The sequence below is a fragment of the Equus przewalskii genome, chromosome 3 (assembly GCF_037783145.1).
Source record: "Equus przewalskii isolate Varuska chromosome 3, EquPr2, whole genome shotgun sequence".
In the NCBI taxonomy this organism is placed as follows: domain Eukaryota; kingdom Metazoa; phylum Chordata; class Mammalia; order Perissodactyla; family Equidae; genus Equus; species Equus przewalskii.
This window is the reverse complement of record NC_091833.1, coordinates 76,941,473-76,968,688: the sequence shown is the minus strand read 5'-3', so window position 1 is coordinate 76,968,688 and position 27,216 is coordinate 76,941,473. Positions and strand designations below refer to the sequence as shown.

Below are 27,216 nucleotides of genomic sequence, written 5' to 3'. Positions count from 1 at the left end.
AAGGACCAGAGCTTTCATCAGATTTTCAAATGGCTTTCCACTCTCATCTTATAAACCCACTGCCTTAGGAGACAGGAGCTCTGGCTTTAGGTAGGAAACCTAGACAGTTGGCTTCCTTGGTGTTTGGGTTAAGGAAAGGATGTTTACTGAGAACTGCCAGGAACATGGGGAAAACATTTGACGTTACTGCCAAATAAAGTTATACACATAGTCACAGAGATATACTGATAGGATTTAGAAAAGAAGAAAAAAATGTTTTAATGACACAATTTTAAACTTGGGTTCAGCATTGGACCACTCCATCTTTAGTGCCCAGTTAATACTTGATACAAATGCTATACTCTTAGTAGCTTATATATTGTTATGTTTGCATATAAGATATTAATCCATTAAATATAAAATATTTTTAAATATCCCACAATTTTTGTAACCATGTTTGGGTATTTCTTCTTCTTCTTTTAATATCATGGGGAGCCCTAAAAAACGTATGTGGCCTAACTGTCTCTGGATTTCTGAGGGGCCCTGGGAACTGATTAAATTAGAATTTGGGTCCCTTTTCTTATTTCGACAATTTAAAATCCAGGCTAGTTGCATCACTGTACGTCACACTAGCTAATGTTGCCCTATACATCTGTGGCTTTAGAGTAGGAGGTCCTGTCTGCTCTCAAGTCCTTATCTTGTCAAGGCAATTCATTTTTTAAAGAAGAATGTACCTTTTGTCCTTTTCTGCTCCTTCTTTCCTTATGTTCTTCACATGGTTGCCAAGAAGTGAAATTCAGGGACTTTGTTAGTAAAAGGCATAATTTAGGCTATTAATCAGTCATCAACATTAGTAAGACAAAGTTTGTTAGATACCATAAAGAATGTAAGACATAATCCTACCAGAAAGCTGCCTTTCTCTAATCAGCCAGCAGCCTGCTTGGTGGAGTAAGTAGGTGGTTATCCAAGAGGGATATCAGAAGGAAAAAACTCAGGGGAACCTGAAGAAAGACATCTCAACATCCATCTAAGATTAATTCTGTGTCCACTAAAGACTGATTTGATGTAAAAAGTTCTCTAAGTGTGTTCACAATCCTCCATGAGTAATATTGTTTTTTTTCTGGTAATGGACAAGACTGGTTGCCTTTTAGCTATTACAGGGTGAACCAACTTATTTTAAGATAAACTGCATACTACCAGTTGGTAGAAAAAGCTAGCCTCCTGATATGTTTGTAGCAATCAGACATCTATTTTACAGTATGTAAATCAGAACTTGCTTTCTGGATTACTGGATGGATCATGGCCAAATTCTCCAACTAGTGTAGTTTTAGTTGGTATTCACATTCTAAGATTGTTAGCTACTGGACATTCTGGTATTTATAAGAGCTGGTTATTTTGTCACTGATGAAATCCAAATAGGATAAACTAAAATAGTTCATTAACACTCAATTCTATACTGAGTGCCTTTAATAAAAATAAAAGAGCAAGTGACCAGTACTGTCAAAAGCTTCGGAGATCTAAGGAACATAATTATTTACAGCTTTATTACATACTATCATTACAACACTAGGAAAAAATATTTTAAGGTTTTTAAAAATTTTCAACAAATTAAACATTTATAATCTCAGTCAATTTTTTGAGAATGTTTACAACACAAGGATTCTCAAACATGATAAACTTAGCAAGGATTGTTTTTGAGAAGAAAACAAAACATCAGTACATTTTGTATTTCATGGCGTTGTTTCTGTGGAAAATAGTTGGTATCCTGTAAAAAAAGAAAAATTGAATTTAGATTCAAGTATAAATGTGTATGCGAATGTGTATATAATGTTTGCATATAGACATTTCTATAAATACTTTGTCATGGATGATAAAATTGACATTGGAGCTATTTCTCAGCTATTCTTCAGTCCGTATATTTTTAGCTATCATTTAATTTCTCTCTGATGGAACACTTATTCTGTCTGTATTTTCCAAAATTTTACTGTATTTACCTACAAAAAAGTAGTTTCCTAAAGCTCATTAATGCCAGTAAGTTTTATAAATAAAATATTTCAAAAGTTGCACAGTTATTCCTTACGTATTTATTTCCTGTGTATTTGCAATTAAATCATTCTATTTTAGCTCTAACCACTTTCTAAGTAAATATAAGTCATCTGGACAGAGTAAGACCTCAGATAACCACATGAGAAAAACAAAGAAAAAAATGATTACTAAGTATTTCTCTATTGACAAAATAAAATGAAATCCTGAGTGAATTAGTCTATGTAGCCCTTAATCTTGGAAATAATCCAAATAAAGCTATTTTTCTCAATTTCAAAGAGAATTTTTTACTAAATTGATCAAATCATGAATTAAATTCCATTTCATTTTAGTGAGGACCCTAACACAGTTTGGTGTTCCAATCGCAGACATTTTTTCCATTTTAGGGTTAAACTATTTTTTGTTCACATTTTGTAAATGACTCTATATTTTTAACACTATAAAAGATAGTTTCTTTTCCATTAACTCTTTGTTCTTAGTTCCTTGAAAAAAGAAAAAATTAAGAATATGTTTGCTCATATTCCTGATGTGAACATAACAAGCTTTTGCTGAAACAGGAGTTAATGCCAAACTCAGAGTGAAAATTTAAGCTCCTAATTATGCCCTATGAGCATATTAAATTTTTTTCCTCACTTTTTCAATATTTGTATCTTTTATTTATTTCTTATCTAACTGAATTGGCTAATGCATAAAAACTACATTAAATAAAAGTTGACAGATCATCCTCGTTTTCTTCCTGACATTAATAGAAATGCTCCAAAGCTTTTCACCATTAAGCCTGCTATTGACTTTGAGACCATCTATAAATGACGTTAATAAAGATTCATCTCTTTCTACAGGCTCTTCTTTTAAAACATCAGAAATTGATGTGGAATTTTAGCAAAAGCATCTATTGAGATGATCAAATAATTTTTCTTCTAACGATGAAAATATTTGAATAGCCTTCCTCATGTTGAACCATCCCGAGTTGCTGGAATACACTTCATTTCATGGGGTCATATAGTTTTTTGAATATACTGCTGAATACAACTTACTAATATTTCTTTAAAATTTCTGCATTGATATTTATAAATAGGATTGACCTACAGTTTCCTTCTTTACACTACTTTTATAAGGTTTTGGTACTAATATTTGTTGGCTTCATAAAAAGTATTTTGAGATTTTCTTCCTTCTTTGAGCTGGAAAAATTCAAAATCTATTGGCCTAGTACTTTTGAGGGAAGAGTTTCTAGAGAATATTTTAATTTTTTTCCATGGCTATTAGACTGTTTAAATTTTTTCCTTTCTTCTGAGGTCAGTTTGGTAGCACCTGCTTTCCTAGACAATCCTCCATTTTACCCCCGTTTCAAACTGACAGGCACAGAGATTTGCAAACTACTTTTTTATGATTTCCATTTCTTCTATATCTATTCTCATTTCGTTTGTATTTTTGTATATTTATGGTTTCTCCCTTTTTTCTTGATTAGGGTAGGCTAATTAGGCTATTTTATTTTATGTTTTGCAAAGAAGCAGATTGTGCTTTGTTTACCAATTCTTCTATATTACTAATTTATAACATGAATTTTATCTTTCATTTTATAATTTTCTTCCTTTTGCTTTCCTGAGGCTCACCTTGTTGTTCTTTTTTAATTTATTAAGTTAAATCCTTAATTCACTCATTCTTTCTTGCTTCACAGTGTATAAAGCCTTGAATTTTCCACTGAATATGGCTTTGGCAGAGTCCCCTAAGTTTTAATAATGCAGTGTTTTCATTATATTTATTTTCCAGATATTGTATACTTTTGCAGTTACCTTCTTTAGTTAGAAATAGTGCATTTTAATTTTTGTTTCTATGAGAAAATATTAAGAATTTTAACATTCTTAAGCTAAATAAGTAAGGGTTGAGATAAATGATACGAATGAAATATTTGCAAAAATATTTTCAGCATACAGGATTTAGGATTACCTTAAGTTAGTAGAACATACTTTTATTTCTGTGGTGTAAATTTATCAGTCTTCATTTGGGTTTAATTTCAAAATTCGTAGTCTAGTAAGATATTAGGATTAACATATTTATTAAACATGTAGAGTCATGGGGCCCGCCTGCTGGTATACTGGTTAGGTTGATGTGCTCCACTTTGGCAGCCTGGAGTTCATGGGTTTGGATCCGGGGCGCAGACCTAGCACCACTCATCAAGCCACACCGTGGCGGCATCCCACATAAAAAAAAATAGAGGAAGACTGACACGGATGTTAGCTCAGAGCCAATCTTCCTCACACACACACACACACACAAACCATGGAGGGTCATTCAATAGCTACGAAGTGTCTACTACATCTCCAGCATTGACGTGGAAACTCTGGGAGTCCTAAAGTAGAAGTCATGCTATCATGTCTTTCCACATTTTCTTAGTTCTCTAGAAATGGTAAACCATAGCTTTTATAAAGAATCTTGGAATACAGGTCATTTAGAAGACAGCAACGCATTCAGTCTTTAAGTTCTGGCCCATTATTGTGGACACTGATTACCATGATAAGAACACAATCCCTGCCATATACTACTTGCACAATAAACGATGATAAGGTCAATGTCTACAAAATCAGTGATGACTATTGTGGGACACACAACATGGGCAATGCAATTCGGGCCCTATGATGCTGGCATTTCCCATCATACAAAGCCTTCACAGCCCCTATAATTGTAGTATTTATATAGAACATTAACGTACACATGCAATCAAATAATGGAAATATACTGAGCACAGTTTAATTTGTGAATATCTGAAAACAAAATTTTCAAACTGGGTTGAATTGTGAAGCGCATACCATTTTAAAGGTAACGTTCCGACCTTCTTCCATTGCGTGGCTGGAAAAAATAAATTAGAAACAAATCAGTGTAACTAAGGTGGGAAGTTAATTTTCATAGAGAGCAGCCTAATGATCTCAATGTGTGGTATTATTTCATCCTTTGGTTTTCCTCCTTCCTTTAACCCATTCTCCAATAGTTTTGAAAATGCAAATATTACCATGTGGTTCTCCTTAGTCTTTACAATAAAGTTGAAATTCCTTAGCTAAGTATTTCATTGGCTAATTCCTGTTGAGTCTTCAAATTCAGCCCTTAAAGCCTTCTCTGTACCTCGTCCACTCCCTGGCCTGGTTAAGTGCCTCACTTCTAGAAACCATAGCCCCTGGATTGAAGGTGCATTTACCAGAGTATTTTGTATTTGTTAATGTATCAATTTCCCGTTTTTGGCTGTAAACACCTACAGTGTAAGAATGGAATCCTGTCTGTCTTTATATTCCCAGCCTTTGGTACATTGCCTAGCACCCAGTAGAAATTCAATAAATAGCTGCTCAATGAATTGAGACAAAAATCTCTGCTAATGTATTAAGGATACAAACATTTTAGAAAGTATAGTTGCTCAGAAAGAAATTCACGTTTCATAGACAATTTGGACATACAAAATACTAAATGCAATTACAAAGCTTTGTCTACTCATAGCTTCTCTTTTAGTTGCTTCTTTTATTTTTAAAACCTTATGAAAATAGTCATACCTCTTCCGATCTCCTGAATCAAACATTTAGTAAATGATTCTTTGGAACTTAAGGAGTAATGCATCTTTTAGACACTCAATGCCTGCACATGAAATGGTATGGAACTCAACTGTGAAAAAGGTGAATGTCATAGGGGGATTTACAAACATAAGCAGTGGAGTAGAGAAGAGATCAGAGATGCCGTAATATTAAAGCAATAAGGAGGTAGAAGAAGTGAATCTCAGACTGTAACACTTGATGTCAAATATGTATAAATAAACTTCAAAACTTAGTTGAAACTTATGAGCTAATATAAATAAATGCACAGTGAAAGTATTTTTTAATTTTGATATTGATGATTTTTTTTAATGAGCATACCCTGAATAGAAAATATCTTCGACTTTGACTTTCAAAAGGGCCTTGAAGTTCTTCCTAGAAGAGAAAATGAGGGTATTACAAATCAAATAACAGTAAAAATAAGTGCAAATTCTTCTTGAAGGTATAGTGAAGCTCAAAGTTATTTTCAACTATCATAATTAAACAAAGATGGAAATCAAAGACTTGAGTATATAATTCATATCAATAAGTAATCTTTGCATTTATACCTGAAGAATTTTCCATAACTAGCAGTATCATCAAAATGTTGCATTTTAAAATAATTCTCTTATCAATATAACAGATTCTATTTTCAGGAAGTTTGTCAGTTGTACATATAGTCATCAATAAGTAGAAAGAAAAGACAGACACTTCATAGATAATTAACTATATTTAAAATCTCCTTTCAGCATTTTGTTAGAGTGAAATAATTTCTTTAAAATACATATTGTATGTGTTAACACATGACCTGGGAAAAATATAAAACAGGATTGTGTCAGAGCTAAAATACACAATATTTCTATAGGAATTTAAATTGAAATTGAGGGACAACTTTGGTAAACTATATTTGTTCAATGGGACTTCAGAAGAGATTTTCCCAATATAATTATATTTACAGGAATGTTAATGAAAAATACCAAGCAGGACAAACCAATTATTCATAGTGGATATATTTTGAAGTGTTTTCTTAAAACATTTCATTTTAAACATAACGGAAAAAAATAATTTTATGGTTTCCATAAAATTGGTTCCTGTAGCTTCCTATTTTCAACAACTACTTTTTAAAGAAGTATCAGGAAGGCAATCACTATGACATTTGTCATCAAAACCTTTTTCAATTATTCCATAATATAAGTACAATTATATATGCATATATATATATATATATATATTTCTTTTTTTGAGGAAGATTAGCCCTGAGCTAACATCTGCTGCCAATCCTCCTCTTTTTGCTGAGGAAGCCTGGCCCTGAGCCAACATCCTTGCCCATCTTCCTCTACTTTGTATATGGAATGCCTGTCACGGCATGGCTTGACAACAGGTGTGCAGGTCTGCACCCAGGATCCAAATCGGTGAACTGGGGGCCACCAAAGCAGAACGTGTGAACTTAACTGCTGCACCACCAGGCTGGCCCCACAATCATATTTTTAAATTCTAAGAAATGGCTCTGATATCTATTAAAATTCTGAAATCCTTGCTTTACAAGAAATATACCTTAAATTCTCAATATTTTGTACCTAATTCTCATGTTGACCATAAACCCCTCAAATTACTTAGAAGATTGAAAATTTTAATATTTAAAAATGTGCACATAGAAACTATATATTTATATGCTTATATAAGAAGGTGTGTATATTATATTAAACACAAAAAAATGTAGGCCAAAATGTTACTTAAAACGTGCCAAAATTTAAAACTTTCAAACCCAAACATACAGGTCTTTTTAGTCTTATCATTGAAGATAGAACTGCAGAAAGATAAAAGAATTTAGGAAGTAGAGGTAAAAAAGATGGGATGGAGGTGAGGATGTTTAGCAAACAAAATTTAAGAAAAGTATTTGAATGCACTAAGGTCTGAAAACTCATTTTCTTTAAGAAGCCAAAACATTTTGCTATCAAAAATAGGTTTTAAAATTAGGTGACTTAAGCCAGCAAAGTTAACACTCTACTGTAATTTTTTTTTTCTATTCATGTCTTATATTCTTTTCTTTCATAGGTTCCTAGGAAACTTGGCTTGTTGCGAAGTACTTCTAGAAGTTATCATTTGTCCATCAGGATATACTACCATGTCAGAGTCCACATATTCAGCTAGTTTTCTGGAAACATAGTCTCATTCAAGGTGAAAGATTCAGACAAAGTACCAAATTGGCCACAATACTGAGTGCTTAGCTTTGATATATAATGACCTTGAAGTGATATAGTAAACTAATAATTTGTTGGTGTATTTTAGGAAACAGGATTTTTACATCAAAATCTTATACTATTCATAAGTCAAGCAAAGTCTCCAGAAAGTACAAGTTAATCGGAAAAAGCATATCTTATTTCTAGAAAGCCTGATGACAACTGACTTTATTCTTTTTCATACTGGAAATTCTAAAATTTTTAAGAGGCTACTACAGTTCCTCTTACATTTCTCATTTAGGTTGGCAGCAGATGCTGTCTCGCTTGATGGAAGCTTAGTTTAAGCATGTGAAGAATTTAGGGAGGAAATAGTGACCATAAAAATAAATTTTGAGGAATTTATTTGCCTAAGCTGTTTGCATTTTAAAAAGTATTTGAAGACTTTTGGTAGAACTTTAAGAAGAATGAAATTAATACGGTATTTAAATTAAGGAAAAACCTAACACTAAAATAATAGAAGTATCCAAGATTAGATTATACAAGGAACAACACAGTGAACAAAATATTTGCCTAGACCAGAAGTCAGAATACTGTTGTAACCTCTAATATCACTTACTAGAATGATCTTGGAAAGCATCTTTAACTATTCTGGGTTGTTTTCCCCTTTCTAAACTGGGAATGAAAATACTTGTATAAGTACCATCAGAGTTGCCAAAAGAATAAAGTGAGCTAATATAAGACTTAACCCTGTAATGTATTACAAGAATATAAGGCATGCTTAAAGATAATACCTAGAAACTTTCATCACTGAGGATTCTTTTTAATGACAATAAAAACTCCACAACTTCTAGTTAAAATTCCCTTATATTCATCTTAAACATAGACACTGGATTTGGGCCATATTTTTGTTAGTTGTAGAGAAAACAAAATGCTTACATTGAGTTTCTGATGTATTTATTTCACGAGCCTTACTCTTACCAACATTTTAATACTTGGATAGAAAGCTTGCCATCCTAGCCATCTGCCAACGTGTATACAAAGGGGCAGTAAACTGTCCTTTACCTTTTCGCCTATTCCTACCTAACAACTAGGCACTTGTCATGTCCTTTCTTAAACCAAGAACAGTCTTCCTTCCTGGGAGGGTCATGGCCTTGGAAGGGAAATCCTATTCTCAGCTTTCTTCATCGCCCACAGCCTGAGTTAGGAGGGACATAACATGCAAAGGGGGCACCCTTCTCTTATTCCTGATTGTGAAAACACTTCTGTGAACAGATGCTCTTCCGTGGGCTAACTGGGCGTTTATGTAGGGCTGATCCTGAAGAAGAGTATTTTACAAACCAGCACAGCTGGGAATTAACAGAGAGGGCTGCCCCACACAGAGTGGTAAAGCCAGCATGCAGTTCGTGTTACGTACGTCCACTTTGAATCTCTTCATTCTTCTCTCATGCAGTTGAGGAACGAGCTGCAGCAACGGATGCACGACAGACGACTGAGAGACACGAACACACACACATGATGAGCACAAAGGCTTCTCGGCATTAGGCATAAAGATGGTTTCCTATTGGTTTGTTTTTGGTTTTGGTTTTACCCACTATTCTTGCTCCAGACAGAAAAGAACAAGAAAGACGTTATCTAAGACAGCCCTTTGTGAGCACTTCGAAGAACTGTAGAGAATAAGCCAAGAGAGGGAATTAAATTTGGTAGCTCCATGCTAGGATCTTTGTCACTATGTTGAAGAAGCACTTTCCTGAGGGCCTCAGCTCCATCATCAGCTGTCAACAAGTACATCACCCACCTGCATCCTTGAGAGGCAAAAAGCCGTCTGCTCCTAGACTTACTCAGAATGATTTGGGGCAGATGAAACCAACTCTGTGAGAATAAGTTTTCTATTATGAAAATGTTTATCCAGAAGATTATACTGCATACACATCTAGTAATCCCCTTTATTTGTTTATTTATTTTATCTTTTGAGGAAGATTAGCCCTGAGCTAACATCTGCCACCAATCCTCCTCTTTTTGCTGAGGAAGACTGGCCCTGAGCTAACACCCATGCCCATCTCCCTCTACTTTATGTGTGGGACGCCTGCCACAGCATGGCTTGACAAGCGGTGCGTAGGTCCGCACCTGGGATCCAAACTGGCGAACCCCGGGCCACCGAAGCAGAACATGTGAACTTAACCACTGCGCCACCGGGCCAGCCTCTAGTAATCTCCTTTATAAAATACATTTTTTAAAATTGAACATATGGAACAAGACAACAAGGGACACCAAAAAAATGGCAATAGGTCGTTGATCGTGAAAAACATGACTAAGATACATTTTCTCAAAATATAAAGATGCCAAGCAGAAGAAAATGAAAGCACACTTGAGACATGTGGCTACCTGACAAAGTTTCATTTTAAAGGCATGGCTTGAACTGAACCTTCTCACAAATATTAAATTCATTTATCAAATGGATTACTTTAAGCCCTATATAGTGGTTATTTGTTAACCAACTCAACTTGTATTTGGTTTAAGCCAGTATAACCTAACTTTCAACACCTCATGTGTAAGAATATTCAGTGTCATAAACGTTTAACACTGAATTTAAGATTATAGTTACCTTCCCCAGGTACACAGATGTTTAAAATACACTGTGCTCGTCATTCCCTAAACTGGTCTATGGTAGTGAGTCACAAGCTTAGAAAGAATATGATAGTCAAATAATTATTAAGTATCCTAAATTGAAACACCAAGGTAGGTTAGTTAGCATTTTTAAAATCCATGCATAGAAAAAGAAAAACTACCACTAGAACCACACAATTTAGAAGTGAACTGAACTCAAGTTACTGGTATCCAGCTAATCTTAGAGAGTAAATTCTCCCATTAAATGCCTAATTATGCATAAGATCTTAGGAATAGAAGTGGATATTTCTAGTTCTATTTAATTACACTTTTGACATTCACCTTTTAAAGTAATTCTTAAAATGCCTTTGGATAAAACTGTTTTTCCTTTGCATTAATCACCACCTAAAACAATATGTTTTACTTATTTCCTTTTTTGGCCTTTTGAATGTAAGTTCCATGAGAGCAGGGATTTCTTTTTTAATTTCCTATTGTATTTACTGCTATATTTCTACTACCTAAAATTGTGCTTGGCATATAGTAGATATTCAGTAAATAACTGTTGAATGAATGAATGAATGAATTTAATATACATGTAGTTATTGAGATATAAAAGAAATTAAATGTATAATAAATATTGAATTCCATTTGTTCATCTACGTGTAAACTTTTAAAGTAAAAAACATGAATTTTGGTCTAGCTTTATTAGATAAACTGCAAAAACAGGTTTTTTCTAAAAAAGCAAATACTAGTGATTACTAATAAAAAGTCATTCTAAAACTTACCACAACATTTGAATTGCCCAACTTCCGTGTCTTTGAATAATGAAATAAGAACTGTTAAAAAAAAGTAGTGAGCTTTACTATAGACAATTAGTGGTTTCTTTATTATTTTTTAATGTATATATTTATGGAAATCACCTTACCCTTTTGGTATTATCTTTTTCATCTGTTTCCTATTGACAAGAGAGATATATAAATATCATTATAGTATATATTATTATAATATATGTAGTACAAAATTTACAATATATTATGAGATTATATAATTTTTAAAAACATGACACATATGTTACATACAAAATACAACTGAAATTGGTTAAGCAAATACTGCTCTAAAAATAAACAAGACATTAATTAAATACTGTTTATAAATAAAAGTGTGAATAAAGATCTTTACTACAGCATTATTCATAAGAGAAAAAAACTGGAAACATCCTAAATGTTCGACAGTGGTAGAACGGGAAGTTATGACATGATCACATGAGAAAATCTTCAGAGAAAAAGACAAGAAGGAATCAGATCAAAATATTAGTAATTATCACTAAATAAGTGAGTTATTTTATTTATGTGTTATTTTTGCTTTCTTCCATAAACTTTATATTCCTCTCTCCCTCCAAAATCCTATCTTTTCAAGAACAAGTCATATCATTCCTTTTTTGTTGTTCTCTTTTGTTCTCATTTGCTTTTAATATAAAAGGAAACTCACGGACAAACATTTCTTTTCTGTTAATTAGGAAAAAAAGTCAATTAAGTGTTTTGGAAAATGTCACCATTAAAAACACTGGAAAGATATAAACTTATTAGTTTGTGAACACTTATTAGTTTCAGAAAACACTTATCCTTTCAAAATACCAAGATTTCTTTGAATTATTGTATGTGAAAGGTACAGAAGTCAGAATGTACCAATGGTCATAGATTAAATTAGAACTGCTAACGAAAAATGTAATTCTAAACCTGAGGCTCTTATCCTTGATAAGGTAGTTTTAAAATAAGTTCATCTATAAGATACAGAATATACAATGAGTATGATTCATCTTGCTATTTTTCCAAGTTCCCACCTATCCTCACTTCAGGACAAAAAGTTCTCCCAGAAGAATCAAATAATTTTAAAATGAAACCAAGACGTCACAGTAAGAACATAATTTTCAAGCTGACATTGACAATATAGTTTGCTTTTTTGGCATTCTTAATGTCTTTTTCTCTAACAAAGAAAGATGCGTCTGTTCTCCAATTGTAGTATGAGTTGGAGAAAACAAGAGCCAGATGACCCCAGATTTCTCTCATCAGAACTAGAACACATCTTACACCTGAGGGGGACATATGATTTTCCAATTAGATGATTGTAAACTCCATTAATAAGATTCTAGCTTCTCAGACATCAGAGAAACTGAAGTATTTGTTTCTTATCCAAAACCAGCTTATGCTCTTCTCACTCCTCTTGGCATGCTTCCTAAATCGGGTATATTGTCTTTCAGGAGGAATTCCAATGAGCAATTTTTTGCCTACAATTAAAACACTCTTTCAACCTTACCTGGGCCTTTGGTAGACTCCTCATAATTGTGAAGCAAAGCTCCTCCAATGCGTTCGATGCCTAATGGAAATGCGAAGATGTACAGGCTAAGCTTCTGCTTTAACAGAATTTGCATAGAAGATAAGACTGTAGAAGGTTAGGAGCACAAGGATAGTTCAACTATCCAGAAGAGAATCCTTCTTGTGGCCCATTGAAACTCTTTTGGAATCCCTCGATTTCTCTCATGATAAAACTTGTCTCCTAAAAGTAAAAACTTCCTTTCCACCAGGAAAAAAAAAGTGTTATGTACTGTGTATATGCACTGATTGAGGCTTCCACTGTGGTCCAGATTCATAGTTCTCAGGACTTGCTATGATTCCACGGACTTCTATGAGAGTAACTAGGGCAGTGCCAAAAGAGAGAGGATTCTTCCCAGCTGGTAGCAAAGTCTGACTCTACATGCCAAAGCTGTGAACCTCATTGAATATTACTCATTATGGGCTAATTTAAAAATCCCGTAATTGCTCTCAAACAATGGGAGTTGGAGGGGAAGAAGCCATGCGTGGTGCACCTAATCCAAGTTACCACCCTTCCAGGCTGCTGACTGCACACCCGGGATCAGGTTCTTCAAAGCATCTGAGCACAGGAGTAGGGCAGGGCTCCTTGTGGTGAGCAGCCAGCTGGGTGTGGTGAGGAGTAGCACAAATGGACAAGCTGGGGCAAAACTTGCTTTGCACAGAATTTAGCACAGTTGTACCACTAACAATTAATTAATTAATAAATGCACACTGGGGGCCGGGCCCCATGTCCTAGTGGTTAAGTTCAGTGCACTCCACTTCAGTGGCCTGGGTTCAGTTCCCGGGCACAGACCTACACCACTCATTGGTGGTCATGCTGTGGTAGCTACCCACATACAAAAGAGAGGAAGGTTGGCACAGATGTTAGTGTAAGGCAAATCTTCCTCAAGCAAAAGGAGGAAGATTGGCAACAGATGTTATCTCAGGGCAAATCTTCCTCACTAAAAAGAAAATGTGCACACTGGAAATAATGAGGAGCTGGAACAGTATGAGGTGGGAGTGATATAATTAGTGGTTAAAAACATGGGCTATGGAGTGGAGCAGCCTGCAATTCCACAGCAGTGCAAATTCCATTTCTACTCTTTATTAGCTGTGTTACCTTGGGCTGGTTGCCTAACCTCTCTAAACTTCAGTTTCTTCAGCCATGAATCAGGGTGACATCATCACTGCAGAGAGTTCTTGGAAGGCTTAAATTTAGATAAAACGTCTTAGTACAGTGCCAGAACACAGCAATTAGTTAACAGTAATAGCATTTAAAAATAGTAGCATTAAAAAACACATTTAGTAGCATTAAAGAATGTGTAAAGCATTGATTTACAGCTGTAGTTACTTTTAATTTAGAAGACATGTCAAAAGAATCGTTTGGGGCCGCCAATATTCTCAACCTTTGAACAATAGTGTGTATTTAATACGGTTGACTATAGTTAAGGATACAGTTGGAGCAGCCTTCCTAGCATCAGAGGTCTGCTTTGTTCTCCTTCATGTGTTTGTCTGCCATGCAAATTGTTGAGGTACTTATTAATAATATTTAATGGCTCATATTTATATAGTGCTTCAATAAATTACAGAACACTTTCAAAGATATAATTCACATTCTGTCCTTAAAACATAGCTGTGTAGTATACACAACGGGAACTGTCATTCTCATGAATAAAGGAAGTAAGCTTCTAAGAAACTGTCAGTTGCCCAATACCACATATTGCTAGTAGTTTGTAGACTGTTGCCTGGGAGCTAGGTCTTCTGACCTTTAGATATTCCTGTGTCACACTGGTATTGACTGTTACGCCTATGGTTGGGAGCTAGATGAGAAAAAAAGTAGAGTGTGGACACTAATACATCCTTTCTCACTTTTTCCCTTCAGGGATGAGTGCACACAGGTCACTCCATAAAAATCTAGAAAGAAATCCCTGAAACCTTCTTTTATGGCTCATCTAGAAATGCTACAAAATACAAAACAATGAAAAGAAAATAGCTAGTGATGCCATGTGCCAAAGATGTAGCTCTTAACTCGAAGAAGAAGAAATTCAGATATATGAGTGTCTCCTCAGAAAAAAGCTGCTAAGCTGGAGGAGGCTGGCAACAAGATTGAAGTTCGACAGAAAAATTTTCAAAACAAGCTGCATTTTCTCCAGTAATTCCTTACACAAAGCCATCATTCAGTGAGCTACAACTATTCTTTAAGAATTTTTTCATACTAAAATTTTAATATTTTATTTGTGGACCTTAAGGATCCTCATTTTCTATTTACTAAAAATGTTTTGAAGCGCTGTTCAGATAATCACACAAATAATAAAATAACAGTTAATGTGAAATTGACAGGTTAAAAAAATTGTATCAGTTAATACAAAAGATTCCATAGTAAATTCTAAACTCTCCTCAAAAGGGACATAGTATCCAAGTCCAATAAAAGCTTAGTTTTTCTTTCTTTCTTTTTTCTTCTTCTTCTTTTTTTTTTTTTTTTTTGAGGAAGATTGGCCCTCAGCTAACATCTGTTGCCAATCTTCCTCTTTTTGCTTGAGGAAGATTGCCACTGAGCTAACATCTGTTTTATGTGGGATGCCACCACAGCTTGGCTTGACGAGTGATGCTAGGTCCATGCCCAGTATCCGAACCTGTGAACCCTGAGCCGCCAAAGCGGACCAGGCAAACTTAACGATGACGCCACCAGGCTGGCCCCAAGCTTAGTTTTTCTTGATGGTGTTTAGATAAGTACTTGAAAATTCATCCTTTTAGTACTGCAGAAATAAAAGTGATTCTGAGGGTGTTGCTGAATTTTAAATACAATGCAAAAGATTGTATGCTGATTAATATCCATCACGTTACATATCCATCAATGCTCCTCCAGTAATTTAAAATATTATTCATATATGTCATCTATTTTGGTCCTGGTCTTGCTTTACCATCTAGTGCTCTAACTTCTTTCACGTGATCCTCTGCAGACTGAGGAATGGGTTGAGGCAGGAGAAATAGCCCTACGCAAGGCTGCTTCTCTACGCTGGCCAGGATGACATTCTGGAAGGACTGGGTGAAGGACATGGGACCTTGGCTAGACCATATAGGGGTACACCACAGGCACACGGCTGATAGCTCCGAAAGAGGATGAGCCAAGAGCCTCTCCTGAGCCCTCTTCTCTGTCCAGGAGACTAGGGACACTGATTAAGAAAGTCAAGACACTCAGGCTAACTCCGCTATACCTGTACTCAAAGATAGAGCTGCAGACACAAGCAGCAGCGTCCAGGAGAAACGCGGGAAGGAGGACACACTTATTTCCCATTCCTCACGTTTCCATGTGCAGGAGCTAGACTAACACCCTTCTCTCCCCAACTCTCTCTTAACTCTTTCCTATGGGAAGAGGAGCGAGTTACCCGAGAGATGACTGGGAGGAGGAAATCTAGCATGTTCCCTTCAGCCTTTTCCTCTTTTGGAATCAGCTCTCTGGTCAGCTGTTCTTGTCTGGTCTTTGTGGCAGAAAACCTGACTCTGGCCAAAGTCCCCAAGTCACTGTCTAAGCCTGTTTAATTCTTGGGGCTAGTTTTAGCAAATACACTTGGCATCAGATCTAAGGCCACATTTACAAATTAACTTTTCAGTTAACGATGATACTTCGAGCTCTGTTAAGTCTGACTCCGAAGTTTCTCTCTCCATGGGTTTCAAACTCAATTGGGGTACAGGATATTAGCCCCCAGATACAGCAAGAGACATTATTTTTAATCTGACACAGAATTTGATTTTGAAATTAACATTTTAATTTCCAAAATGTGTGTATATAATCTGCAAATCTATTTTACTTAGGAGATAAAAGTCCTAGCACTTTACCTCATAAGTTCACAGCACTGATTACTACCTGCAGATAATGTAATAATTTCTAATATGTTGACGTGTTTTACAAGTCCAGAAAGTGATGACAGGTCCAAAGGGAGAAATAGAGTATCTCAGCACTACACAAATGTCTACATCATTACAAAACACCCACAACTGCAATTACCTGAGGCTGGGAGTCAACGGACAGGAGAGAAGAACAAGCGGCATCTATCTGCAGAAAACAACAATGGCAGTCACATCTCAGAAAGAGACAGAAAAGGGCAGAAAATGGAAAGCAGATTTTACCAAGTCAAGTTACCTTTGTAACATTAATTGAAGTTCTGTGACAGCTTAGGACTCTGGATCTGGGAGAGAGGAAGTCCTAGAATTGGGATTTTTCCCCAGCCACAGGAGTGTACGTCCCCAAGAATGGTTGATAGGGCTCATCAGAGAGTATAAAGATGCTTCACACATTGAGAGAAAGAACTTCGAGTATTATTCAGCCTGAGAAAGGTGAGAGGTGACTAAAGAGTGGCCTGGAAATCAAGGAGCACCCTGTTATCGTGTCCGTCTTTATTACATATAAGTCTAATCACACCATCTACGTTAACAGGATAATAGCATAATAAGCGCTAAATGATAAACAGTATACAGTAAAAACTCTTATACAACATGGGCAAATCGCTAGTTAGAAAAGGTTCTTTTCTGAAATGAAGTCTCATTGAACTACAGATGGCAGCTAGCTGTTCTCAGCCTTTATCCTAAAGAGAGAACTTGAAAGACTTTACGCTGTAGTATAAGAGATTTATATTAATCATTAAAAAACTGTGCTGAGAACTTAAGCACTAAGCTAGATGTCTGGAGTTGTTTATGGCATTTATTTCGTTGGTGGCCTTTTAAAATGAGACTCGAAAAAATGGTACTAGTCTTGTCTGTCTGGGATGATTTGGGTTGAGTCCTGTTTATGGCATAACATCTCAGGGGGCCCCTTCGAGTCCCAAAATTCTTTGTTGATCAATTTAATTCAATTTCCATTTTCACATCAAACTGAGCGGGGATTGTTATATTCTTTAGTCATAATTTCTCAAGCTCCTTATTGCTTCCAAGTTGAACGTGTCCTAAAATACACGATTCTCTAATTTAGAGAATAACAAAGGTGGGCAATATTATAGAAAATATATGTCTCTCTCCTTTTTATCCTCACAGAACTTGCCATCTTCTCTGTACATCACAATATTTGGGGAATTGCTTAATTCCACTTGTGCCTTGTGCCCACCCACCTGCTCCCTCTTCCACGCCGTATGAACCCAGAATCATGGATACGAAAACACACACACACACACACACACACACATAAGTGATAAACTTCTTGAGGGCAGGGGCTGTGCCATATCTAACTTGCCCAGAATAAGTGTTCAATAAATATTCTTTAATTAAAAGAAATTAAACGTGGGGAAAAAATAAAAAGAGAAGCCAGTTGCGAGGGGAAAGCCAAAAGATACCCTTTTAAGCTGTGCATTGTGACCAGAGCATAATATATCACCTCCAAATGTTAAATGCTTTCATAGGGCAGGAGGGAGTGGGTCCTCCTGAAATTTCTGTGGTGCTTAGACAGCTGAAGACATTCCACGCTCAGGAGGAAAGCTGTTTACCCTCCAACCAGGCTGCCCACCTGTGTGAGGTGGCCATGTCCCAGAACAGAGAGCCCTTGAACTTCAGGGCTAACAAATCAGTGCACCAATTATTGCTTGAATAAAAACATCAGAATAAGAAAAAGCACCAACTAATCAAATTAGGAGATAACTTCAAAGCTTTTCAGTCTTTCCTTAAAAGGCCCAGCAACATTGCTCACCCACTTTCTATTTGGGTAAGCGTTTGTTCATTTTACTCAGCTATGGCCCTAATGGTTTTAAGTGCCGCTAATTGCTTCTGAGAACTCTGTAGAGTCCACTGATGAAGCTGTTTGCAAATGATTAGGTCTCCATATATGGTTTGAAAAGTATGTGCTTTCAGTGTCTGAATAGCTCTGTAATTTGTAAAACCTCCAGAAGAAAACTTAACTACACGTTCTGAGCATCTCAACTGCTTTAAATATCATTTTCTATAAAAGGACTTATAGTGCTTTTACAACTCTATGTGAGCTTTTCCCCAGAATTATCATCTAAAATATTTTTTCAAAGATTTTCCACCGCAATATAGATGATTTCAAGCTAAAATAAACGTTTCTGTATTATATATTAATATCTGTGTCTAAATTATTCTTCATCTTGTTTATATATTTCTAGTGTGTATTTTGGCATACCAAGGCAGAGACCCTCAGAATAGACTTCATAGATTTCCGGGCTATTAAAGACTGTTCAGTACTTGGCACTTATCATCTATCTTTTCCCTTCTGTATTTTGTTGGGGGTGGCTTAGGTACAAAGGGTGTTCTCAATTCATAGCTCACTATCATTATTGGACTTGCTTTACTTATTTATTCTTTTTATATTTCCACTTCCTGCTCCTATTTCATCCTCCCATAGGCAACTCTTCTAATGTATTTGATGTGTATCTTCCATTTGTTTAGCTTCTTGTAAAATCTGTACTGCTGTTGACTGTGCATGTGTGGTATTTTCACTTTTTTTTTTACTTAACTCTGTACTTTGAGATCTGTCCATGTTAATGGGTACATCTAGTATGTTGCTCCTAATGGCTGTAGAGTACTCTATAATGTGCACCCAACACATGTTGCTTACCCATTCTCCCCCACCCCCCAGTAATGGACAGCCAGGTTCTCTCTGATTCCTTCCATTCCCTCCTATCTGTCCTCCACTATGGATCTGTAGAAGAATATCTTTGGGCTATATACCCAGGAGAGGGAATGCTAGACCATGGGGATATCTAGGTTGCTTTCCAGATGGCTCTACCAGTTAACACTCTCACCAGCAAGGCATGAGGGTTTGTACACCCCACATCCTTGCTAACACTTGCCATTATCTAGATATCAATTTTTTGCCAGTCTAATGAGTGGAAAGTGACAGTTTGCTGTTATCTTAACTTTCACTTCACTATTGCTAACGAATTCAAGCATCTCTTTGGGTGCTTGTTGGCCTTTAGGTTTCATCTTTTAAATTGTTCTATCCTTTGACTATTTTTACTTTGGATTCCTGTCTTTATCCAATGGATTTGATAGTTTTTCTTGGGTATTCTAGAAATTAATCTGTTGTCAGTTTTAGACATTGTTAATATCTTCTTTCAAAGGCTCTTATCTTTTTCCATGGAGTCTTTTGTTGAAAGAAATCTTTATTTTCAAATAATCCAATTCATCGTGTTTTTGGCCTTATGATTTATATTGAAGAAGTCTTTCCCTGTTCCTAGCACACAAAGACATTTTCCTAATAGAAAATATTTTCCATTAACTCTACAATTTTACCCCTTATATTTAGATCTTTAATCCACCTGGAGCCCACCTTTGCATAGAGTGTTAAGTGTCATTTTTCTCCATACAGCAAGCCAGTTCCTCGACCCTCATTTGCCAAACAAGCTGTCCTTTCCCCATTGAACTTTAGTGTTACTTTTATTGTAAGTTAAATTTACGGCTATGTGTATTTCTGTCTTAGGGTAGATTCCCCCAGAAACATCCCTGGAGATAAGGATTTGGATATGAGAGGATTACTTGAGAGACAACCCAAGAAGCACTAGTACAAGAGTGGAGAGGTAAAACAGGGAGGAGAAGGAATCCAATAAAGGGGATGTCATCAAGCAGATTACCACCATGGGGAAGTGGGGAACTCTGGGAGCCAACGTAGGGCTCAGAGTTATCTCAGTGTAGAACTCTGGGAGCAGAGGGGAGATGCAGCTAAGGTATTTACCCACCAACTCCCTTGGGTCACCAGTTGAGGGCTGTCCTCAGTGGTGAGGGCATTTACTCTCAAGGACTTCTGATCTGCCCTGAGCACAAGCCAAGCAGGCAGAGTCACAGGTGCCTGCAGTAGAAACAGTAAGTTTGGAGTGCTCAGGAATGGTGAGTGACAAAGGGATATGACAGGACTCTGACAGTGTCTGCTAAAATCTCCAAACTCAAGTGTCTGTTCCAGGGGTTCATTTATCTGTCCTTGTGCCATTACCATAGCTTTTTTATTACTACAGTTTTATAGTACTTCTTGATATTTGGTAGAGCAAGTTCTCACTCTTAGCACTTTATATTTAAAATTTCCTTAGCTATTTGCAGACCTATGTTTTTCCATATCAATTTTAGGTTAGATTTATGAAGTTTCTGAAAAAAACTAAATGGAATTCTGATTAGGATTACATTGGCTTTATGAGATTTACTTGGAGATAATGGACATTTTTATTACATTAAATTAATAGTTCCATCCAAGAGCAAAGAATGTCTCTTCACATATTCACATCATCTTCGATTTCCTTTATTAAATTTAATATTTTTCTCCATAAAGCTAAGGCATATTTTTGGTTAGGCTGGTTCCTAAATACTTATAGTTTTTGTTGCTATGGTGAATGATATAATATTTTAACTTTATTTTCAGGTTACTTTTTCCTAGTGAAAAGAAATGTTATTGATTCTTGTATATTACATCCAAAAATCTTCTGAACTCTCATCTTAGCTCTAATAGTTTAACAGCAAGAGATTTATTAATGTAATTCACCATGATCATAGATTAAAGGAGAAAAGGCATATTGCTTATCTCAATATTGATGCAGATAAAGTATTGATTAAGTTCAAATTTAAGTTAGGATTAACAAAACTTTTAGCATGATAGGAAAGGAAGAGAAATTCCTTAACTAGGTAAAGGCTATATAACAAAATTCTAGAGCAAATTTATATACTTTATGGAAAAACTTTGGGTACATTTACTGTGTAACATAGTACTGGAGGCCTTGGCCAATGATATAAGAAAAAAAGAAATTGTTTCATCAGTGCTTATTATGTTACTATTGCACCTTTTCGGCATCAGATATTTTTCTAGGAATTTGTCCATTTCATCTAAGTTTTCAAAATTATTGCCATATAGCTGTTCATAATACTTTTTTTTGGTAACAGCTTTATTGAGATATAATTCATATACCACACCATTGGTCCATTTAAAGTGTACAATTCAATGGTTTTTAGTGTTACTTATAGAATTGTCCATAATATGTTTCAAAAACATTTTTAAAACCCCATTTTCTTGGTGGTCTACTCTTCTTCAGTCTATATCTTGTTTATCTTTATCTTCCTTCTGCCTTTTAAAATCAGTACTGCCAGTGCTTATTAACATTTTGAGAGAACAAACAAATGGTTTTGTTGATATAGTTGACTTGTTCTCCCCTTCTCTCTTTTTAAAATTCATTTCTGCCCTTATTTTTAATATTTACTTCATTCATGTTTCTTTGAATTTCCTCAGTTATTCTTTTTCCCACCTTTTTTATTTGAATGCTTAGCTTACTTGTTTTTAAATTTTCTTCTTTCCTGATAAATATGTATGAAGCTAAAATTCCTCTCTAGCTACTGTTTTAGCTGTAGCCTACAAATTTTGATTTATAATGTTTTTATGTCATTCAGTTCTAAGTATTTTGTAATTGCCTTTTTAGCCCAGGGTTATTTACCAAAATGCTATTTACTTTCCAAAGAGATGGGCTATTCAAGTTAAACTTTTACTATTAATTTCTAATTTTATTGCATTATGATCAGAAAACATTTTTAATGGACTCTAACATATGGAAACTTTGCATTCTTACACATGGTCTAATTTTTTAATGTTCCAATGATTTTTTTTATGTTCCAATTATACTCAAAAAGAATGTGCATACTATTTAGTATAGGTTTTTAAAAATATTTCTAGTAGCTCAAATTTATTAACTGTATGGTTAGATCTTTGATATATCTACTTATGTGTTGTCTGCTTTGACTATTAGTTTTGAGAGAGGTGTACTAAAATCTCCAGCTACAGGTGTTCATTTACCTATTTTTTTTCCTGAAGTTCTATCAATTGTTAAATAAATTTTGAGGTTGTTTTGTTAACATACATTAATGATGCTTGTATCTTTTTGCTTGTTCTTTTATTAGCACATAAGATCCCACTTTGTTTGTTATGATGGTTGGTTCCTTTGAATTCTCTTTGTCAGATCTTAAGATGGCTACCACAATTTTTTTGCCGTTCATATTTGCTTGGTACATCATTTTCCTTCCTTTCACTTAGACTTTTTTTGTTTTCTGTTTTAAGTGCGACTCTTATAGACAACATATGTTGGGTCTTTTTAAAAAATCCATTCCGAGAATCCCTGTCTTTTGAGTGGTGCATTTTAGTACATTCACATTCATTGTAATCACTCTATTATTAGGGCTCATTTCTGCCATCTTACTTTACTATTTATTGCATTTTTTCTTTTCATCTTTCCTTCTTTCATTTGATAAAAATAATAATTCTGAATATTATGATGTCAGAATGTTAGTAAAATCATAGTTGTCTCAAAGCTTAATTATATTATTTCATTTCACCACGATAATTTCGAAAAAGGGTAGAGTTTTCATGAATTTTTATGAGGACAATTCTTTACCTCATTCCACAACAGTAGTTCTTGTTCAGGCCGTAATCCTTGAGGCCATATTGGAGCACCTAAAAGTAAAGTTATACTCATGTTAATTTTGTAGTATTTCTTCTAAAATTATACCTTTATGTATAGTTCATTTGGGGATGATTTCTCAGTTTTCACTGTACATCTCTACCTCCTATTTCAGCATTTGACTTAGTATAAGGAGACATAATTATTAAATCAATTTTAATAACATTACAAAGACATTACTTTCAAGAATGAATGAATTACACGTCTACACAAAAGAAACTGTAGATGAATGCAAAGGTAGAAACAATCTGAATGTCAATCATCTGGTGAATAGATCAACAAAATGTGGTACATCCACAGAATGGAATGCTATTCGGCCATAAAAAGGAATGAACTACTGATATACGCCACAACACTGATGAACTTCAGACATGCTAAGTCAAATAAGCCAGAGGCAAAAGGCCAAATATTGTATGGCTCCATTTATATGGAATGTCCAGAAAAGGCAAATCTATAGTGATAGAAAGACTAGTGCTTGCCTGGAGCTGGGAGTAGGAGTGAGTTTTAACCCTTATTCAGTGAGTAGGGGCCTGAGTAGGAAAAGACACTTCTTAATTTAGTCTTAGGCACTTGATCACTTATAGTCACGGGACAAATCAAGTGACAGTTTGTTGCAGATATCTAAAATGTTCCCCTCTTATAGGAAATTTCCTTCTTTATTTTAATAATGTTCTCTGAATAGTAAACTGATTCCATCTGCTGAATCTGTGGCTGGCCCTTTATCTTCTTCTTGTTATTGCATGCTCTGCTAACTCGTTTTTACCAAGGATGCTGTACTTATTGACACTATTTATTTTCCTCTGGCTTTGTGACATTTGTTTTGTTGTTTTTAGATGCATCTTGCATAATGATTACTCGTGGTAGATTATCTCCCAGTTTTGTTTAAGTGCGTCATGCTTCCCCTTCAGTGCCATCTCTAGGGATTCAGGACCGGGGCAGATCACACCGTATAGTCACCCTCTCCCCACCCCATCACATTTTTAGAAAGATAAAATTAGTATTTTTAGTACCAAAAGCAGGTCTGAAGGGGAAAGAAGACACAGAAGGGTAGCCTAGGGGGGTCTCTGTGTAGTAAGAGAGGGATCTCATCCCTTCACTTGAGAAATATTGGGAATATTTATGAGACGACTGGTCAGCCAGCAGACATGCTCTTTTGGAAATAAAATCCAAGACTTGTCTTTTTTAGAAACCAGCTGCTGCCTCCCATAGTTTCTGCTCGATCACCAGCAGCCTGAAAATTCCCCCGCCTCCCCAAAAAGCAGGTATCTCCCACTGATGCCAAAATCACTGCCAGCCTATAGCACATAACATACACGCAAAGTACATTTGCTTTACAGAGTAAAAGCCATTTTTAAAACTATCTCCTTCCTCAATAAGATAGATAAAGATTACCATCCTAACTTTACCAGTAACAAATTGAAAACTGAAAACGATTACCATTGCTTTGCATAAGTCATGTTCCATCACTCCTGGCTGTGTGATGGAAAAGGTTTAGGTCTCCTGGCTTCTGCCTGCTTAGATTTCAAAGCCAAATTACCTGCTTCTCAAGCAGGGGGACCCCTCCCCGCATCTCCAATTCCTCAAGGAAAGGAGAAAATCAAAACAACGAAAGGACAGCAATAAAAATAAATACATTAGGAAAAGAATAACAGCTTCAGTTCCCCCACATCTAATTGAGGGCTGGGCTATGCTCTGAAAGGTCCCTGCAGTTATGGTTTCAAGTCTGCAAGCTTCTGAACAATGGTGAAACAGTCTGCCCACCTTTATCTCACTGACCGGAGAGCAGAGGGAAGCTAAGAGAACCTGTTGCCAGCTGGAAAATTCGTGGTCTTAGCAGGGCAGTGGCTGACTCTAGAGGGCCCCTGCCTCAGAGCTGGGAATGAAGAACAGTCCCCTCAAAGTACCTGGAAAGGTAAGCTTTAGAGAGTAGGACATGATCTCCCCACTACAAGGAGTCGTGCTCTGCTCTACCTGATCTCCCAAGCTTCAGACGTCCCTCCCTGACTTGGCCTTGGCCCGCCCCACTTCTTTCCTCTAAGCCAAGCTCAGGAAGTCCCTATTGCTATCATGTCACATCTGCCCTCACTGGCTCTAGCAGGAGCACTCAGAGAGCGCGGTTTGCACGCTTGCCTCGCCAACTCTCATGATAAACACAAAATCTCTATTCCTTTTCCTGACGTGGGGCTTGAAAACCTATAAGGCACAGAGCCCACCCTTTTACCCTTCTGAACGGCTAAAATGGGGCCTGTTTTCCCGCTCGAGATTATCTGAACAGAACAAGAGCTCACTCACCAAAGAAACTGAGCACTCTCCAAGTTTACGTCGCCTCAGCAGGTGATGTATCAAACTCACTCTAGTTTTGCTTCAGCCATCAATTCCCCCCAGTAATTGCAATCAAAGAGAAAGCATTTTAATTCTCACCGTTTTCACTCCCGTTACCCACAGGCCAGTCGGGTTGGACATCCTGAGCCTGGGGGAGCCCTGCAAATTTCCATCAACGGCGGGCTGCCCCGCGCCAGGCCTGGAGATTCGGCCGACCCGGGGACGCGCTCGAGCCGGGCCACTGGCACCTGTGCCGCCGGCTGCCCTGGGGCGACAACCCGCGTCTGCAGTCAAGGGCGAGGACCTGGGGAGCCCCGCGGCCACAGCCGAGAGTCGAGGCGAGAAAGGGAGGGACGAGAGCACGGCGAGTGGAGCCGGGGGAGGCGCGAGAAGCGGCGCGGGGGCCCGGGTGCGCGGGACCGGCTTACCTCGGCAGGCGCCCGCGCAACAGGCGAGCAGCAGCAGCAGCAGGAGCGGGGACGCCGGGGACGCCTGTCCGGGGGGCGGCCCGGGGCGCCGGCTCGCGGCTCGAGGCATCTCGGCGCCCACGGGCGGCTCGGGGCTCGGGACCCTGCTCTGCGCTGCTCCACTCGGTGCCCTGCCCGTGCCTCGCGTCCCTGGCGCGCCGCTCGCGGGGCCCGGCCGCCGAACTGACCGCCCCGCGCGCCACCAACTTTTAAATCTCGAGGACACGTGGGCTGAGGCGGCGCGGTGCCCGCGCGCGTCACCTCGCCGCCCCCGGCCTCCCTCGCGTCACTCGGGACCCACTGCCCGCCCCCGCCCCCGCCCCCGTCCCTGTCCCTCCCCGCGGAGGGACCCGCGCCCCTGGCCGGAGTTTCTGACTCAGGCTGTCACGCATTCTCCCTCTCCCAGGGGCTCTGGGATAAAGGAGAATGGAATTAAATCAATGCAGGTCCATTTCTTTCTTTGGAAGGATTTGAGTGGGAGCCAGGGGGGCATGGCACACCAGGCGGTCCGAAGAGGCTGGGATCCAGGTTTTTTAACTCGGTAGCGGCGACGGTCCTTTGTATCTTAAGCCTGCCTGGGACGCGCCGCCTTCTTCACCCTCCCGGGACTGTGCGGTGCCTCCTCTCCCGGAGCTCCAGGAGCCCCCTCTGTCGAAGCACCTCTGTTTGTTCACTCGTTTGTCCCCAGCTCCTAGCTCAACGCCCCGTGAATGTTAAAGCAGTACTGAGTCAACGGTGATGGTGATGTCCGTGTGTCGCCCCCCCCTCCCCGTCCCGTTCCTACAAGGTCTGAGACTATTTAGCGAAATGCACTTGTCTGTTAATGAAGGTCAAGAAGAAAGGACTACTGGGGCTTGACCGCACATGCTTGTCTAACGACTCTAGAAGACCTCCAGCTGTCCTATGGATTTCCAAGACTAAGGTAACTCCTTTTTCCGTGCGTTTCTGCTGCTGTCACACCCTAGCTGTTGCATTCTGATTTCGAGGGTGACCTGACCACTGTCCCTCTCCATACTTACTTCCTAAGTGGAAACGTCCTGGAAGCAGCCTCTTCTAAGACACTAGCTGATACGGTTTTAATTTCCTTCTTCAAAAGAGGGAAAACTGATCTTATTGGACCACCTTTTGAAAGGCGTGCTGAGGAACAGATAGGAAAGAAGTACATTAACATTTCTTAAGGGGCACCTTTAAGTTGGGCGCTTTTTCCTATGCTATTTCATTTAATATTCATGACATCTCTGGGATGTAAACAAATGTTTTATGATTCTCATTTGATGATGCTTAGAAAGATTAAACAG

General features: G+C 37.4%; 1 protein-coding gene across 1 annotated transcript; it reads right to left on the bottom strand.

The window, feature by feature from the left end:
• Positions 1-233: 233 nt before the first annotated feature.
• On the bottom strand, positions 234-26,217 carry NMU (neuromedin U). The gene is made up of 10 exons (XM_070614913.1): positions 25,880-26,217; positions 23,064-23,122; positions 16,709-16,756; positions 12,668-12,727; positions 11,280-11,309; positions 11,140-11,190; positions 9,165-9,239; positions 5,913-5,966; positions 4,827-4,866; positions 234-1,744 (listed from the first exon to the last, which is right to left on the bottom strand). Exons 1-9 carry the CDS (start codon positions 25,986-25,988, stop codon positions 4,831-4,833), a joined length of 522 nt encoding a protein of 173 aa, XP_070471014.1. The 5' UTR covers positions 25,989-26,217; the 3' UTR covers positions 234-1,744; positions 4,827-4,830.
• Between the last annotated feature and the right edge of the window lie 999 nt (positions 26,218-27,216).

Bases quoted from the DNA above. Each gene is read 5' to 3' on its own strand.
- NMU (XM_070614913.1), bottom strand. From the start codon at position 25,988: ATGCCTCGAGCCGCGAGCCGGCGCCCCGGGCCGCCCCCCGGACAGGCG. The intron at 11,191-11,279 runs GTAAGGTGATTT...TTTTTTTAACAG, and splicing joins AAAAAGATAATACCAAAAGG to TTCTTATTTCATTATTCAAA. The intron at 5,967-9,164 runs GTACGTAACACG...TTTCTCTTCTAG, and splicing joins TGAAGAGATTCAAAGTGGAC to GAAGAACTTCAAGGCCCTTT.